This window comes from Scyliorhinus torazame, chromosome 3 (genome assembly GCF_047496885.1).
Source record: "Scyliorhinus torazame isolate Kashiwa2021f chromosome 3, sScyTor2.1, whole genome shotgun sequence".
Classification (NCBI taxonomy): domain Eukaryota; kingdom Metazoa; phylum Chordata; class Chondrichthyes; order Carcharhiniformes; family Scyliorhinidae; genus Scyliorhinus; species Scyliorhinus torazame.
Window position 1 is genome coordinate 207,955,564 of NC_092709.1, and position 18,446 is coordinate 207,974,009.

The 18,446-nt window shown below is 45.2% G+C and overlaps 1 protein-coding gene across 3 annotated transcripts in view; it reads right to left on the bottom strand.

The window, feature by feature from the left end:
* The window catches only part of lonrf1 (LON peptidase N-terminal domain and ring finger 1), a 76,252-nt gene that overhangs the window by 33,244 nt on the left and 24,562 nt on the right, over positions 1-18,446 (bottom strand). For all 3 annotated transcript variants that reach the window (XM_072496821.1, XM_072496820.1, XM_072496819.1), the window contains exon 9: positions 8,843-9,001. In XM_072496821.1, the coding sequence (XP_072352922.1) occupies positions 8,843-9,001 (159 nt within the window). The remainder of the gene's footprint in view (positions 1-8,842; positions 9,002-18,446) is intronic.

Genomic DNA, 18,446 nt, shown 5'->3' on the forward strand with positions numbered 1-18,446 from the left:
CACACCCATCCCCCACCCCTCATGACCCACCATCGTCTCCTCCACCTTCTGGAGCACCGAACTCTGCACCTCCAGCCTTTGCTCCACTCTCTCAATAGCTGCCCTGATCGACTCCACCACCGTAGCCAGGTCCTCCAAGACCTCTTGCCTCTGCTATCAGAACTTAGCGTTCAGAAACTCCACCAATTGCTCAGTAGACAATTAGGCAGTCAATGACACCCCTGATCTCGCAGCCATCTTTCCCTCTGTCACACTTCGAAAGTCCCCATGGCCAGACTGCTGCCCTTGATCTTTGCACTCCTCATTTGATAAGCCATAAACAGACCCTACCGGTGGAGAATTTCCATCTCTCACTGTTCATGCACGATGTACCAGCAAGCACCCCCTATTTCGGGTGAAAAGGACCAAACAGTTCCACCTCGAGCAGGAGTCACCAAATATGAAACCACTCACTCCATGGCCACCACTGGAAGTCGATCTTTGACTCGAATATACTCAACAACTCTGTATTCATTACTCTGGTCGAGAATTTTTTTAAAATAATAAATTTAGAGTGCCCAATTCATTTTTTCCAATTAAGGGGCAATTTAGCGTGGTCAATCCACCTACCCTGCACATCTTTGGGTTGTGGGGGCGAAACCCACCCAGACACGGGGAGAATTTGCAAACTCCCCACGAACAGTGACCCAGGGCCAGGATCGAACCTGGTACCTCGGAGCTGTCAGGCAGCAATGCTAATCACAGTGCTAATCAATGCGCCACTGTGCTGCCCTACTGGTAGAGAATTCTAACGGCTCACAACCCTTTGAGTGAATAAATTTCTCCTGATCTCTGACCCAAATGTTTTACCCTTTGTTCTAAGAGTGTGATCTCCTAGTTCTAGACTCCTCAGCCAGAGGAAATATCCACCCAATAGCTACAAAGTAAAGTCCCTCAAGAATTTTACATATTTCAATGAGTCTAATGAATCTTCTTCACATTTCCTCGAAGACAAATATATCCTTTCTGAGCTAAAGACCAGAACGGTTTGTACAATACTCCAAGTGTGGTTTTATCAAAGCTATATACAGCTGTTAATCTCTCTGCAATAAAGGCTAAAATACTATTTACTTTTCAAATTGCTTGCTGTACCTACATATTAATCTTGTGACTAGTGTTTAAGGACACTCTCTCTGTTCCCTCTGCATTGTTTCATGGCCCAGTCTCTCACCATTTAAAAGACTCTATTTTTCTGTTTCGGATCAAAGTAGGTAACTTCACATTTAACATTATGAGCAGCCTATTAACTAGGGCAGCATGGTAGCATAGTGGTTAGCACAGTTGCTTCACAGCTCCAGTGTCCCAGACTCTATTCTCAGCTTGGGCCACTGACTGCAGAGTCTGCACGTTCTCCCCATGTCTGCGTGGGTTTCCTCATTAGGGCAGCACGGTAGCATTGTGGATAGCACAATTGCTTCACAGCTCCAGGGTCCCAGGTTCGATTCCGGCTTTGGTCACTGGCTGTGCGGAGTCTACACATCCTCCCAGTGTGTGCGTGGGTTTCCTCCGGGTGCTCCGGTTTCCTCCCACAGTCCAAAGATGTGCAGCTTAGGTGGATTGGCCATGATAAATTGCCCTTAGTGTCCAAAATTGCCCTTAGTGTTGGGTGGGGTTACTGGGTTATGGGGATAGGGTGGAGGTGTTGACCTTGGGTAGGGTGCTCTTTCCAAGAGCCGGAGACTCGATGGGCCGAATGGCCTCCTTCTACACTGTAAATTCTATGATAATCCTCCGGGTGCTCTGGTTTCCTCCCACAGTCCAAAGATATTAGGTAGATTGGCCATGCTAAATTGCCCTTAGTGTCCAAAAAGGTTGGGTGGGGTACTGGGATAGGTTGGAAGTGTGGTGCTTTTTCCAAGGGCCAGTGCAGACCCGATGGGCCCAATGGCCTCCTTCTGCACTATAAATTCTATTTATATTGTCACATTTTTGTCCATTCGCTTAATCTATTCATACCCCTTTGCATACTATGTCCCTTGACAACTTACTTTCTTACCTTGTCATCAGCAAATTTAGCAATATACAGTCAGTCCCTTCAGTCATTGTTACAGATGGTAAATAGTCAAGGTCCTAGCACTGATCCCTGTGGCACTCCACTAGTTTGCCAACTAAAAATAATTATTTATCCCTGCTCTTTGCTTCCTGTTAGCTAACCAATCCCCAATCCGTGCCAATATGTTACCCCCTGCACCCGCAAGCTCTAATTTTGTGCAATAACCTTTGATGTGGCACCTTGCCAAGTGCCTTTTGGAAATCCGAGTAAACTACACCCCATATTCCCTTTCACCCATCTTTCTTTCTACTTTCTTAAAGAAGTCGAATAAATTAGTCAACCACTACTCATTCACAAAATCATGTTGACTCTGATGCACCTCTCTGATACACTATCACTGTCAAACTCTCTGCCTCTTCCTGCCCCACTGTTTAACACATCAATACATTTTTCTATTGTTTCAACTTTTATCTTTTGATTTCTAAATCGCCCCTTACCCATACCCGCCTTCCCCTTAGTCTAAAACCTTTTACCCTACCTGGATCATATTTACTGGTGCATGCATGATTGTATGTTCTTTCCCTTCCTGTTATGTTTTGGTTATCATTACCCATATCACTACCTTGCACTACTGCCTTTTTCTCTCTCTTTTTTTTAAAACTTTCCAAATCACCCATCACGTGAACCCTCCACACTCCCAACCCAAGCTAAAGGTTCTCTCTACAGCCAAAGTTGTATGACTCACTAGGACACTGGCCACAGTGCAATGCAGGTGAAGGTCACCCCAATGGTACAGCTCCCTCTTTCTCCAACACTGATATTAGTGTCTCACAAATCAAAACCCATTTCTCCCAAACCAGTCTGAACCACACATTCAACCCGCTGATCTTATTTATCCTATGCCAATTTGCTCCTGGCTCCAGCAATAATCCAGAGATTACCACCTTTGTGGTTTCTTCTGCTTTCCATACTCCCTCAGCAAAACAGCCTTCTTAGTTCTAGCTATATCATTGTAACCGTGCTGCATGATAACTGAATCATATGAACATACAAATTAGGAGTAGGCCACTCAAGCCTGCTCCACCATTCAATAAGATCATGGCTGATCTGTTTTTAACCTTAACTTCACAGCCCTGCTTATCCGCGATAGCCTTTCACCCCTGTGCTCATCAAGAATTTATGTACTTCTGCCTTAAAGAAATTCAAAGACTGCCTCAGTTCCAGAGTCTCAAAACCCTCAAAAATGTTTTCCCCATGCTTCTTCAGTGGCTTCTAGTTATAGATTCTCCCACAAGAAATATCCTTTTCACATCCACCCTGTCAAGTCGCCTCTTCCTCTTCTAAACTCCAGTGGATACAAGCCAATCTGCCCATTCCAGGTATTAATCTAGAAAGTCTACTCTGAACTGCTTCCAATGCATTTACATCTTCCATTAAATAAAAAGAGACAGACCAATACTGTACACAGTACTCCAGGTGTGGTCTCAGGAATGCCCTGGAGAACTGAAGCGTAATCTGCCTTCTCGTATTCAATTCAGTTTACAATAAATAATACCTATGGACTTTGCTGATTACTTGCTGCAGCTGAATGCTGGTCGTTTGTGATTCATACACCCAGATCCCTCTGCCTCTGAAAGCTCTGCAATCTCTCATGTTAAAATGAACAATTTTAGTTCGATCCCGGTTCTGGGTCACTCTCCGTGTGGAGTTTGCACATTCTCCCTGTGTGTGCGTGGGTTTCGCCCCCACAACCCAAAGATGTGCAGGCTAGGTGGATTGGCCACGTTAAATTGCCCCTTAAATTGGAAAAAATGAATTGGGTACTCTAAATTTTTTTATTTTTTTTTAAATGAACAATTTTACATTATCCCCACATTAGAACAGCAGCACAGTGTTTGGCACAGTTGCTTCACAGCTCCAGGGTCCCAGGTTCGATTCCCGGCTTGGGTCACTGTCTGTGTGGAGTGTGCACATTCTCTCAGTGTCTGCGTGGGTTTCCTCCGGGTGCACCGGTTTCCTCCCACAGTCCAAAGATGTGCAGGTTAGGTGGATTGGCCATGATAAATTGCCCTTAATGTCCAAAAAAAAAAAAAAAGGATAGGTGGGGCTTCTGGGTTAGGGGGATAGGGTGGCGGTGTGGGCTCAAGTAGGGTGCTCTTTCCAAGGGCCGGTGCAGGCTCGATGAGCCGAATGGCCTCCTTCTGCACTGTAAATTCTATGTTTCTATGATACTCATTGCCAGATCTTTGCCCACTCACCTAATCTATATTTTTGTAGCCTCCTTATGTCCCCTTCACAGCTTACTTTCCTAACCATCTGTGCCAGCAGTAACTTTAGCAATCATACATTCAGTTCCTTCATCCAAATCATTTATTTAAATTGTAAAGTCGGGGTTCCAGCAGACCCCCGTGGCACACCACATCTTGCCAACCAGAAAATGACCGGTTTATGCCCGTTTCCTGTTAGCTAGCTGATCTACTATCTATGCCAATATGTTACCCCCTACAGCATGAGCTTTTATTTTCCACCGCAATAACCTTTGACGAGACACTTTATCAAATGCGTTCTGAAAATCTAAGTACAGTACATCCACTGGTTTCCTTTTGTCCACAGCAAGTGTTATTTCTTTAAAGAATTCCAATAAACTGCTTAAACATAATTTCCCTTTCACAAAACCATGTTGATTTTGCCTGACAAAGTGCCTTTTTATAACATTTTTAATAATCGCTTCCAGCATTGTCTCCAAACTGGCTTGTAGTTAAGTTTCTGGTTTCTAACCCCCCCCCCCCCCCCCTCCTTTTGAATAAAGAAATTACATTTGTTATTTTATAATCTAAGGGAACCTTCCCCGAATCTAGTGAATTTTGGAAAATTAAAACCAATGTATAACTATTTCACTACCCACTTGTTTTAAGAGTCTGGGATGAAATCCATCAGGACCCAGTGACTTAGAAAATTGTTGGAACTGCAGATTGCCAAGTAAGTCTTCCTTTATGATTATAATTTTCTCACATTCTTCCCTCATGTAATTCCTGATTTACAGCAATTTCTGGGTGTCAGTGATAATCTCTAGTGAGATGCCTAATGTGATGGAATCCTTCCATGCCAAGTTCCTCTCTCGTCCAGAGATTTTCTTAATTCTGGCACTGGGCAGACAACACAACTTCCGGGTCTCTCATTCTTGACTGCAGAGAAGCATACCTATCTCTCAGTTTACGCTACATTCGTTTTCACTTCCCACTTCAATGGTTCCTGCACCTCAGTTGCTCAGCCTGCCCTCATCCACATAGACTGCAATAACCTTAAACCTGTTGGACAACTGTCAGGGCTGAGGCACCTCCACAATCATCTTTTGGGTTCCTATAACTGGCTCACTTGTAGCCACAAAACCCATCCCTGAACACGGAACAAATAAAAAGCCCAAGGTGTGAGTGCCTCATGGAATAAAGTGTCCGGGTAACTCCTCCCCAATGCATGTGTCCAAAGCTCAGACTCCAGTTCAACTTTGAGCTTAGGTTTCTTCAGCTGCAGCCACTTAGTGCAGATGTGATTGTCATGAGTCACACTGATGCTCACCAGGACCCTCCAAGCTACAGCGCACAGGCCCTGCCATCTTTTGAGTTTTAATTGGTTAAATCAGATTTCAAGTTTAGAAATATCACTCAATCATCTGTAGTTATATGAATTCATAGAACAGAATCCCTACAATACAGAAGGAGACCATTTGGCCCATCGAGTCTGCACCAACCCTCCGAAAGAGCACCCCACCCAGGCCAACTCCCCTGCCCTAATCCCACAACCCCACCTAACCTTTGGATACTAAGGGGCAATTCAGCACTGACAATCCACATACCCTGTACACTTTCGGACCGAGGGGAGCACCCGGAGGAAACATTTGTTAAGCTCTCTGGTCCTCTCACCTATTTCTTACAGCATTGGCATTTCTCTTATTGCTTCTGAATTTAATGAAAATATTGCTTGTTCCATCCTTCACAGAACATATGGGAGCTTGTGTTACTCTTAAGAGCAAAACAAGTCTGCAAGTTGAATATCACAGGCATAAGGATTTTCTTTTACATAATATTTTATAAACTATGGTATAATGGAGTCCTCTTCTGATCTGCTGATTCTGCAAGCCTGTTGAAATCTGGATTTAAACTCTTTCTAAAATACTATTTGGACTAATGGATGATCACACGTTAGAACTTGATAGTGTTACAGAACTTCAAGCATATTGTGTGTTCATACCTATAGATCTATTTGCACATTTGGGTCTTAAGACTGCCATAAATTTGGTTAAACATTATATATTGATGATTTGGACGAGAGAACCAAATGTATTATCGCCAAATTTGCAGATGATACAAAGTTGGGTGGGAGGGCGAGCTGTGAGGAGGATGCAGAGATGCTTCAGTGGGATTTGGACAGTGAGTGAGTGGGCACATGCATGGCAAATGCAGTATAATGTGGATAAATGTGAGGTTATCCGCTTCGGTAGCAAATATAGGAAGGCAGATTATTAATTGAATGGGTGCAAATCAAGAGAGGTGGATACTCAGCTAGACATTGGTGTCCATGTGCATCAGTCACTGAAAGTAAGCGCGCAGGTACAGCAGGCAGTAAAGAAGGTAAACGGTACGTGTGCCTTCATAGTGAGAGAATTTGAGTATAGGAATAGAGATGTTTTACTGCAATTGTACAGGGCATTAGTGAGGCTACATCTGGAGTATTGTGTGCAGTTTTGGTGTCCTTATCGGAGGAAGGATATTCTTGTAATGGAGGGAGTGCAGCCAAGGTTTACCAGGCTGATTCTTGGGACGCCTGGGCGGTCATATGAGACACTAAATCAGTTAGGATTATAATCATTGGAGTTTAGAAGAGTGAGTGGGGATCTCAGAAACTTACAAAATTCTGTAACAGGATTAGACAGGGTAGATTTAGGAAGAAAGTTCCTGATGGTTGGAGAGTCCAGAACTAGGTGTCATAGTTTGAGGATATGGGGTAAACCTTTAAGGACTGAGGTGAGAAGAAATTTCTTCACCCAGAGTGGTGAATCTGTGGAATTCGCTACCACAGAAAGTAGTTGAGGCCAAAACATTGTATATTTGCAGGAAGGAATTAGATATAGTTCTAGGGGCTAAAGGGATCAAGGAATATAGGGGGGGGGGGGGGGGAAGCGGAGTCAGGATATTGAAATTGATGATCAGCCATAAGACCATAGGAGCGGAAGTAAGGCCATTCGGCCCATCGAGTCCACTCCGCCATTCAATCATGGCTGATTTCAACTCCATTTACCCGCCCTCTCTCCATAGCCCTTAATTCCTCGAGAAATCAAGAAGTTATCAACTTCTGTCTTAAAGACACTCAACGTCCCGGCCTCCACCGCCCTCTGTGGCAATGAATTCCACAGACCCACCACTCTCTGGCTGAAGAAATTTCTCCTCATCTCTGTTCTAAAGTGACTCCTTTTATTCTAAGGCTGTGCCCCCGGGTCCTAGTCTCCCCTGCTAATGGAAACAACACGATCATAATGAATGCCGGAGCAGGTTTGAGTGGCCAAATGGCTTCCTCCTGCTTCTATTTTCTATGTTTCTAAACCGGAGCACCCGAAGGAAACCCACACACACACACGGGGAGTATGTGCAGACTCCGCACAGATAGTGGCCCAAGCCGGGAATCGAACCTGGGACCCCGGAGCTGTGAATTGTGCTAACCACAATGCTACCGTGCTGCTCTATCAGTTCATATCAGTTAAGGTTTTATTACTGGGGCTTCATATTCAATCTTGATAAAATCCAGAATTCGGATCTTTTACTAAAAGAGACTATCAATCCAAGTTTCTGCCTTAAAATGTTCAGTGAAGCTGTATCCTCAAACCCACAGCTCTCCCATGAGACCAATTCCATTCAGAGTGTGGTTACAGCAGTTTTTTCCCCAAAACGTATCATGTTACACTTGCAGATGAGGAATTCCATTTGCCACTTTTAGTCTAATTCCACAGTAGATCAAATCCCTTTGCTCCTTTTTGTGGCCTTGTACCAGATTAACTATTCTCTAATTCTGGTACCATCTGCAATTCTGGATAGGCTGTGGGGTCAAGAGACATTCTTTATCCAACAATGGAATAGATTGGCTATGTTCAGTAAAGGATGTTTTTGCACTGTCATGATGTTACAATATTGGGTGATATCCCCTGCTTAAGCACATTATTTTAGATATAATCCCATCCTGGAATGCAAGGTCATTTTCCTCAGCCTAATAACATCCAATTACTGTCATGAAAGTACTTAAGTCTATTTTTCAGAGCGGAAAGCTGTGTCAAAGCCAGATCCTTCTCCAGATTAAATCTTTTCCTTTTCTACGTCTTTCAAGCTTTTGACCAGCGCAGATGCGATGGGACTTTTTGTGCTGTAGACCTCTATGACTCTGCACAGTTCTTTTAAAAAATCCAGTGCCATTCCACAGTGGTAGAGGCAGGAACTCGCACAACATTTAGGTAGTATTTGGATGAGCACCTGAAATGCCATAGCATATAAGTCTATGGGCAAAGTGCTGGAAAATGGAGGAGAGTAGATAGATGCTTGATGGCCGCCGGGGATACAATGGCTGAAGGGACACATTCCATGCTGTAAAAGCTCCAGGACTCCAATGTGTGCAACATATCACATTAAACTTTGATTACATTATTGCTGGTATTTTTATTGCTCAAGGTGAGTTATTTTGTGGTAATATAGCCCTGGTGTTGAGCCTGGCTAAAATGGCGAATTGCAAATAACTTTAAATAAGAGTCATAATTGGTTTACAACATACCCATTATGTGAGTCACTGATGCACATTCCAAATTGCTTTGTACCAGTCTCAATGCATCTACGAAGCATAAGCCGATACCGTGGCTCAAAAACATGAAGAGGACAAGGCACAGTAGGATATGCCATAGTGCACACAAAAATTGGAACATTTTCGGTCAAACTGGAAAAGAAAAAGCAATAAAAAGAACTTAATATTTCACAAACAGTTCTGAAGTTCTTTCAAATCCTTGGTTCAAAACCTACTTTCCCCAACAAATAATTTTTGATTTTGCACCCCATTACATCAGATAACAAAGTGGAAGCATAAAAATATAAACTTAGGCAAGTTAAGGACAATATTAGATTTAAAAGAAGAGGTTATTGATTTTGTGAATATAGATAAGTCTGAGGATTGGGATAGTCTTAGAAATCAGCGCAAGATGACCAAAAAATGATTAAAAGGAAATAAATAGAATGAGAATAACGTAGCTGGAAATGCTAAAACAGATTGCAAGAGCTTTAGTGTATAAAAAAGAAAATAGCTAAAGGCAGAGAAAAGAGAAATTATCACGGGGAAACAAGGAACTGACAGAGATGTTGAACAAATATTTTGTATCAGCTTTCAATACAGAAGATGGCATAGTGGTTAGCACTGCTGTCTCAGTGCCAGGAACCCGGGTTCGATTCCAACCTTGGGTGACTGCCTATGTGGAGTTTGCAAATTCTCCCAGTGTCTACGTGGGTTTCCTCCAGGTGTTCCGGTTTCATCCCACAGTTCAAAGAGGTGCAGGTTAGGTGAATTGGACAGGCTAAACTGCCCTTCGGTGTCCAACGGTTATGTGGGGTGACAGGGATAGCACCCTGACTCGGAGGGTCAGCGCAGGCTCGATAGACAGAATGGCCTCCTGCACTATCGGGGTTCTATGTTCATTCTAAGTTCCATGAACAAATATTGCAGGGTTATTCATTTCCTATGAAGTAGAATCCAGTCAAGTGAATATCAGTTATCAGCACCATGGCACACTTTCATGTTCTCTCATCGCAAAAGAAAACAGAGATTGAAACCATAATTGGCAAGTTATGACCCATTTGTCTGTGGGAAAGAAACACAGCTGGATTGCAGAAGGCCCCCGACTGTATCACTGAAAAGTGCTCAACCTGAAGATAATCAGCAATTAACAATATGCTTCATTTTGATCACATAATCGTATAATTTCTGTTGTACAGTGCAGAGCATAAAAACCCACACTGCAATAAAAAGTTATTGTACCTGTGGAGTATTGTTATTACACTATAAACATACTTATCCAAGTCACCGGTAGTTTAAAAAAAAAAAAATTCTTAATAAGACTATAAGACGGTCTCTTCCGCCTCCGCCATGGTGGAGACCGTGGTGAAGGCGGAAGGGAAAGAGTGTCCCCACGGCACAGGCACGCCCGCGGATCGGTGGGCCCCGATCGCGGGCTAGGCCACCGTGGGGGCACCCCCCGGGGCCAGATCACATTTGTTCCCTGTCACTGGACTGGATATCCAGCCTTCCATGAACATTACAGAGGCTGTCAGAGAGAAACAGTGAATATTATTCCCCCAAAAGGGAAACCAGTCCACAAGCCATTGATCACATCCTATTGCAATGAGCCTTGAGGAATAGTAGAAAGAATGAGCTTTTTTTCACATTGATATTGTAAAATATTGAAGAACCACTATGGGCAACTTGAATAGAAGGGCAAATTTGATACATCCACACTGCTGTACTCACAAGCAAGGGGTCTTAAGGACACTTCATTTTAGATTTTCAGATCAGCATTATTTCAATACCAGCATTAAACTGCTTAAAATAAATGCAAAACTTCAGTGAACTATCTAAGAACTTTGAGTCCAGAATATAAAAAGGTTGACTGTTAACATTGACTGACAAAACTAAAACTCTTGCCGCAGCATTATTTGTGATTGTGTTACCATAGAGTTGGGAGTTCACTGATCACCTTTGTTTAAATAAACCTGCTCATTCATTCCAAAAAAATAATAAATAAGACCATAAGACATTGGAGCAGAATTAGGCCAATCGGCCCATCAAGTTTGCTCTGCCATTCAAACATGGCCGGTATGTTTCTCATTCCCATTCTCCTGCCTTCGCCCCATATTAATCAAGAACCTATCTATCTCTGTCTTAAAGACACTCAGTGACTTGGCCTTCACTGCCTTCTGCAACAAAGAGTTCCACAGATTCACCACCCTCTGGCGGACGAAATTCCTTATCTCAGTTTTAATGGATCGTCTCTTATGAGACTGTGCCCTCAGATTCTAGTTTTTCCTATTAGTGGAAACATCCTCTCCAACGTTCGCTCTATCTAGGCCTCTCAGTAAGTTTCAATAAGACCTCCCCTCATCCTTCTAAACTCCAATGAGTACGGACCCAGAGTCCTCAACTGCCCCTCATATGACAAAGCTCTTAATTCCAGGGATCATTCTTGTGAACCTCCTCTGGACCCTCTCCAAGGCCAGCACATCCTTCCTTAGATAAGGGCTCCAAAACTGCTCACAATACTCCAAATTGGTGTCAAACCAAAACCTTGTACAGCCTCAGAAGTACATCCCTGCTCTTGAATTCTAGTCCTCTCGACAAGAAGGCTAACATTGCATTTGCCTTCCAAACTGCCGACTGAACTGGCATGTTAACCTTAAAGAGAATCTTGAACTAGGGTTCTTAAGTTCCTTTGTTTCTGATTTCCTAATTTTTTCCCATTTAGAAAATAGTCTATGCCTCCATTCTTCCTACCAAAGTACATAACCTCATACGTTTCCACATTATACTCCATCTGCCACTTCTTTGCCTACTCTCCTAGCCTGTCCATGTCCTTCTGCAGCAGATCTGTTTCCTCAATACTATTGGTCCCTCTGCATATCTTTGTATCATCTGCAAAATTAGCAACAGTGCCCTCAGTTCCTTCTTCCAGGTCGTTAATGTATATTGTGAAAAGTTGTGGTCCCAACACTGACACCCGAGGCACATCACTAGTCACTGGCTGCCATTCTGAAAAAGGCCCCTTTATCCTCACTCTGCCTTCTGCCAGTCCGCCAATCCTCTATCCATGCCAGTATCTTACCCTTAAACACCATGGGCTCTTAACTTATTTAACAGTCTCCTATCTGGCACCTTGTAAGAGGCCTTCTGGAAATCTAAATAGATCACATTCACTGGTTTTCCTTTTTCTAATTTCCTTGTTACCTCCTCAAAGAATTGATATTATATTCAAATATGGCATCCTGCGCATTGCATTGACTTAGCCCCCCACCAAAAAACAGGCTAAATAGAGCAGAACTAAAATCAGACTGAACAGCCATGTTAAATTTTCTAACATCGAATTGGAATAATTTAATCATACACGCTTAAGCAAGCACAGAGGAAGACAACAACTGGTCACTGAATGCAGCTCATCACAGAATGTGAGCGTGGGAATTTGATGAGGGGGAGACGAGGTACTGTTCACTTAAGTAGCTGCATAACTTTGAGTTGAAGAGCGCAGAGAGCAATGAACCAGAGGAGCCAGAGGACTCAAGTCTGTGGACTCGCTGTGTTGAGAAAAATTCAAAATGTGATATCACAGGAAAACAGGCAAGTGGGTGGTTAGTGAATATTTTGCTCATTTATCTTTCGAAACTTGGCTAATTTAATACTTGCACGGTTTTAAGGCTTACTAGCTGTAGTAAAATTTATTAGGAATAATAGGACTGGTTTCCTGGTTCATAATAAATAGCCTATAAAGTTAAAAGGTGTGGCAGGTCAGCCGCATGGACTGCCCATCCTGTAACATGTGGAAAGTCACAGATGCTTCCTGTGGCCCAGGTGACTACATGTGCAGGAAGTTTCATCAAATGCAGAAGATGGAGCTCCAGGCTTTGAACTCGAGCAATGGCAAGTTCACTGTAGTTCTTAGTCATGCAGCACTGCCACATGAATAGCATGTTTAGGGAGATGGTCACACCTCAGGTTGAGACGGTACTGGCAGAGGAGGAATGGGTGACTACCAGAGTCTAGGAGGATCAGTCCCCAAGATCACCTCGCTCACTAATCAATTTTGTGTTCTCAATACTGATAACGGTGATGGTTCTCCAGAGTGCAGTCAGAGTCCAGTCTGTGGCGCCACGGATGCTTCTGTTGTACAGGAGAGAAAAGTGGAAGAGCAATTGTGGTGGGAGAGTTCAATCGTTATAGAGGACCAGAGGCATTTGTGTGGCATGACTGCGGGATGGTAATTATCTCCTTGGCGCCAGAATCAAGAATGTCACTGAGCGGTTGCAGGACATTCTTTTGGGGAAGGGTGAACAGCCAGTGGTTATGGTCCATATTAATACGAACGACAGGTAGAAATAGGGATGTGAGGGCGGCACGATGGTGCAGTAGTTAGCAATGCTGCCTCACGGCACAGAGGACCCCGGGTTCGATCCCGGCTCTGGGTCACTGTCTGTGTGGAGTTAGCACATTCTCCCAGTGTCTGCGTGGGTCGCACCTCATAACCCAAAGATGTGCCGGGTAAGTGGATTGGCCACGTTAAATTGCCCCTTAATTGGAAAAGAAATTGGGTAAAAAGTAATTGGGTGCTCTAAATTTTGAAGGAAAAAAAAAATAGGGGCGTGGTCCTGAAAGCAAATGAGAGTTCGGAAAGAGTTTAAAAGCAATAGTCTCAGGATTACATCCTGCTAGTGAGTACTGAAACTGGCAGACAGAGAAAATCAACCAAGGTCTGACTGGAGAGATGGTGCAGAATGAAGGACTTCTGAGGCACTGGGGCAGGTGGGACCTGTACAAGGCAAATTAGCTACATCTTAGCAGGACCAGGACCAATTCTCATTAGGTGATATACATGTGTACACGATGATTTACAAGGGTTGAAAGAGATGGCTGTAGAGATAACGGATGCATTGGCGGTCATCTTCCACAATTATATACATTGCGGAATGGTTCTTGCAGGGCAAGAGCAAGATCGATGGAATACAATGTGTAAAAAATATGGAAAAACAGCAGAGTGGTTCTTAAATGGTGAGAAATTGGGAAGTGCCAATGTCCAAAGGGGCTTGCATGCGGGTGCAGTAAGCAATTTAGGAAGGCAAATGGTATATTGGCCTTTCTTGCAAGAGAATAAGTAAAGATGTATTGCTGCAATTGTATACAGCTTTGTGTTACTACACCTGGAATATCACGTTTTGGTCTCCTTACCCAAGGATGGATATACTTGCTATAGGAGGGAGTGCAATCACCAAGCCTATTCCAGGGATGGCACGAGGAGAGATTGAGGAGACTGGGGATGTATTCTCTAGAATTTATAATGAGAGGCTATCTCATTGAAATATACAGGGTTCAACAGGGTTTATTGCAGGAAGTAGGTTTCCCTGGCTGAAGTTCCAAAACCAGGGTACAGACTCAGAATAAGAATTAACCATATGGGACCGAGAAGAGAAGGCATTTCCTCACTCAAGAGGGTGGTAAATCTTGGAATTCTTTACCCCAGAGAGCTGTGGAGGCACAGTCATCAAGTAAATTCAAGACGAGAGATCGATAAATTTTGAGATACTAAAGACATCGAGGGAAATAGGGAGTGCGATCAGATAAATCAGCCATGATCTAATCGAATGGCAGAGTATGCTCAAGGTGCAGAATGGCCTACTTTTGCTTCTATTTCCTATGGCCCTGTGATCCTGCGATATGGTTATCCCTCAGATAAGAGAGTGATAAATAACCAAAGACAAATAGTGCCAGAAGATGGCGCCGAAGCAAGGCGACTCTCTGCGAGCTCTCCCAACAGAGCCACTTATTACTTAACTTATACTCGTTCTAATCTTTTAAAATTTAATTCTAAGACTAACATTATTACTAACCTCTCTCTTTTATCTTTTCTTGCACGCTTGAACATCCTCCGAGGCTTGTGGAGACATTTTGACCCGCCCCGACCTGACCTTCACGACCTGGAAGTGGATCGGACCCAAACCTGAAGTAATGCCCTGACCTCGACTTGGCGCCGGCCTGGACCTCTGAGCTCCCAACCCAGCCTAACAACCGACGACAGCCCCCGGATCGCCCTGCCCAGTCCCCGGAGCTCCTGACCAGACGACGAGACCAGGTCCAACTTGACCCCGAGACCCGCCCAGCGATCCGACCCGGAGTGACCCGCCCAGCTACCCAACCTACCTAGAGATGGAAGAAATAAAAATCCACGTGGAGGCCCGACTGGGCCTACTTCAAGACCCGACCCCAGGAGCACCCAGGGAGGAAACAGACCACGGGACTCAGCCCAACCTGCCTCATGAAACCCCTGCCCACGACCCAGGACCCCCTAAATGGCAGAGACCCCACGCGAGGACCCGAACGCGCTGCAAGGTATTCCCATGCCCGCAGAACACCGGGACCCATCCGGATCGCAAACATGCCCCCCTAGCAATCCCTCTACCTCAACCAGCGCCCGGGACCCTGCCAGCACCCTGGACCCGCCAGACGCAACCATCTACCTTCCACAAGATCAGACTTCTCCCATCAGATCCTGGGACCATCCAGCCGCAGCCCGAGGAAGCGAGGGAAACGCGGCGGTCTGCAGGTTAGACTGAAGCAACGCGGTTTCAAGACCCCTCTCCCCAGCATACTTCTGGCAAACATCCAAGCGATTGAAAACAAGCTGGATGAACTTAACGCTAGACTTACCTCTCAGAGGGAAGTAAGAGCCTGCTGTGTGCTCTGTTTCACAGAGACATGGCTCAGCCCCGCATCACCGGACTGTGCCATACAACCTGATGGTTTCTCAATTCACCGGGCGGAGCGCACCGCGTCATCGGGCAAAGCCAAGGGTGGAGGGGCGTGCCTCCTCATTAACTCCTCCTGGTGCTTGGATGTGGTGACCCTGGCGACCTACTGCTCCCCGGACCTGGAATACCTGACCGTGAAGTGCCGCCCATACTATCTTCCACGCGAGTTCACTTCAGCCATTATCATAGCGGTCTACATCCCACCCCAGGAAGAAGTGAGGAAGGCGCTGGACGAACTGTACACAGTTATAAACAACTACGAAACAGAACACCCGGAGGGCTTGTTCATCGTGGCCGGAGACTTCAACAAGGCCAACCTCAAGAGTGTACTGCCAAAATTCCACCAGCACATCTCCTGTCCCACCAGGGGTGACAACACTCTTGACCACTGCTATTCAAAAATCAAAGGCGCCTACCGTTCCATCCCTGACCACACTTTGGGAAATCAGACTATAAGACGGTGCTCCTTCTCCCGGCATACAAGCAGAAACTCAAGCGGGAGAATCCAGCTAAGAGGTTGTGCAGTGCTGGTCCGAGGAAACAGAAGAGCTCTTACGTGACTGCTTAGAGACAGTGGGCTGGTCCATATTTTAAGAACTCAGCGACCAACTTAAATGAGTATGCCACCACAGTCACAGACTTCATCAGTAAATGTGTGGACGACTGCGCGCCAAAGAAATCAGTACGTACGTTCCCCAAACGGAAACCATGGCTCAATCGCGAGATTGACTCCCTACTGAAGGACAGATCTGAGGCGTTCAAGTCAAACGACCCTGACCTATACAAGAAATCCAGGTACAACCTCCGCAAAGCCATCCAAGATGCCAAGAGAGAATATTAAACCAAGCTAGAGTCATAGACAGACTCTCGGCGGTTGTGGCAAGGACTAAACAACATAACGGGCTACAAAGCGAAGCCGAGCAGTATCTCCATCAACAGCGCACCCCTCCCCGATGAACTCAATGCATTCTATGCGCGGTTCGAGCAGGTAACCAAGTGCCCCAGCAGCCCATAACTCACCCATACCCACCATCACAGCTTCCGAAGTCAGATCGGCCTTCCTGAAAGTAAACCTTCGAAAGGCGACGGGCCTGGATGGGATCCCTGGTCGTGCACTCGGAGCCTGCACGGACCAGCTGGCAGAGGTCTTCGCGGATATCTTTAACCTGTCCCTACTCCACTCCGAGGTCCCCAGCTGCTTCAAGAAGACCACCATCATACCAGTGCCAAAGAAAAACCAGGCAACGTGCCTCAATGACTACCGTCCGGTGGCCCTGACTTCAGTCGTAATGAAGTGCTTCGAGAGGTTGATCATGAAGCGCATCACCTCCATACTTCCAGAATGCCTTGATCCACTGCAATATGCAGTCGCAACCGGTCCACAGCAGATGCCATTTCCCTGGCCTTGCACTCATCCCGAGAGCATCTCGACCACCAAGGACTCCTACATCAGCTGCCCATGTATTGACTACAGCTCTGCCTTCAACACCATAATCCCGGCCAAGCTCATATCAAAGCTCTAAAACCTAGGACTTGGCTCTCCACTCTGCAACTGGATCCTTGATTTTCTGACCAACAGACCACAATCAGTAAGAATGAACAACACCTCCTCCACAACAGTCCTCAATACCGGGACCCCGCAAGGCTGCGTACTTAGCCCCCTACTCTACTTCCTGTACACACACGACTCCGTGGCAAAATTTGGTTCCAAGTCTATCTACAAGTTTGCTGACGACACGACTATAATGGGCCGGATTTAGAATAACGACGAGTCAGAATACAGGAGGGAAATAGAGAACTTAGTGGAGTGGTGCAGCGACAACAATTTCTTCCTCAATGCCAACGAAACTAAAGAGCTGGTCATTGACTTCAGGAAGCAAAGTACTGTACACACTCCTGTCAGCATCAACAGGGCCGAGGTGGAGATGGTTATCAGTTTCAAATTCCTAGGGGTGCACATCTCCAAAAATCTGTCCTGGTCCACCCACGTCGACGCTACCACCAAGAACGCACAACAGCGCCTATACTTCCTCAGGAAACTAACAAAATTTGGCATGTCCACATTAACTCTTACCAACTTTTACAGATAGAAAGTACCATAGAAAGCATCCTATCTGGCTGCATCACAGCCTGGTATGGCAATTGCTCGGCCCAGGACCGCAAGAAACTTCAGAGTCATGAACACCGCCCCAGTCCATCACACAAATCTGTCTCCCATCCATTGACTCCATCTGCACCTCCCGCTGCCTGGGGAAAGCAGGCAGCATAATTAAAGACCCCTCCCACCCAGCTTATTCACTCTTCCATCGGGCAGGAGATAGAAGTCTGCGAACACGCACAAACTGACTCAAAGACACTTCTTCCCTGCTGTCACCAGACTCCTAAATGACCTTCTTATGGACTGACCTCATTTTAAAAATATATATATATTTTATTGAAAATTTTTCAATCACAATTTTTTCCCCTTACACAAACATAACAAAAAAGAAAATTTAACAGTGAACAAATAGCTAATCAACATGGTAAACTAATCATTTAACATAAACTAAAACGTTCCACCTCCCCCCCCCCCCCCCCCGGGTTGCTGCTGCTGGTCATCTGTCTTCCCTCCAACGTTCCCCTAGGTAGTCGAGGAATGGCTGCCACCGCCTGGTGAACCCTTGAGCCGATCCTCTCAGCGCAAACTTCATCTGCTCCAGTTTTATGAACCCCGCCATATCGTTTATCCAGGCCTCCAGTCCGGGGGGTTTCGCTTCCTTCCACATGAGTAAAATCCTACGCCGGGCTACTAGGGACGCAAAGGCCACAACGTCGGCCTCTTTCGTCTCCTG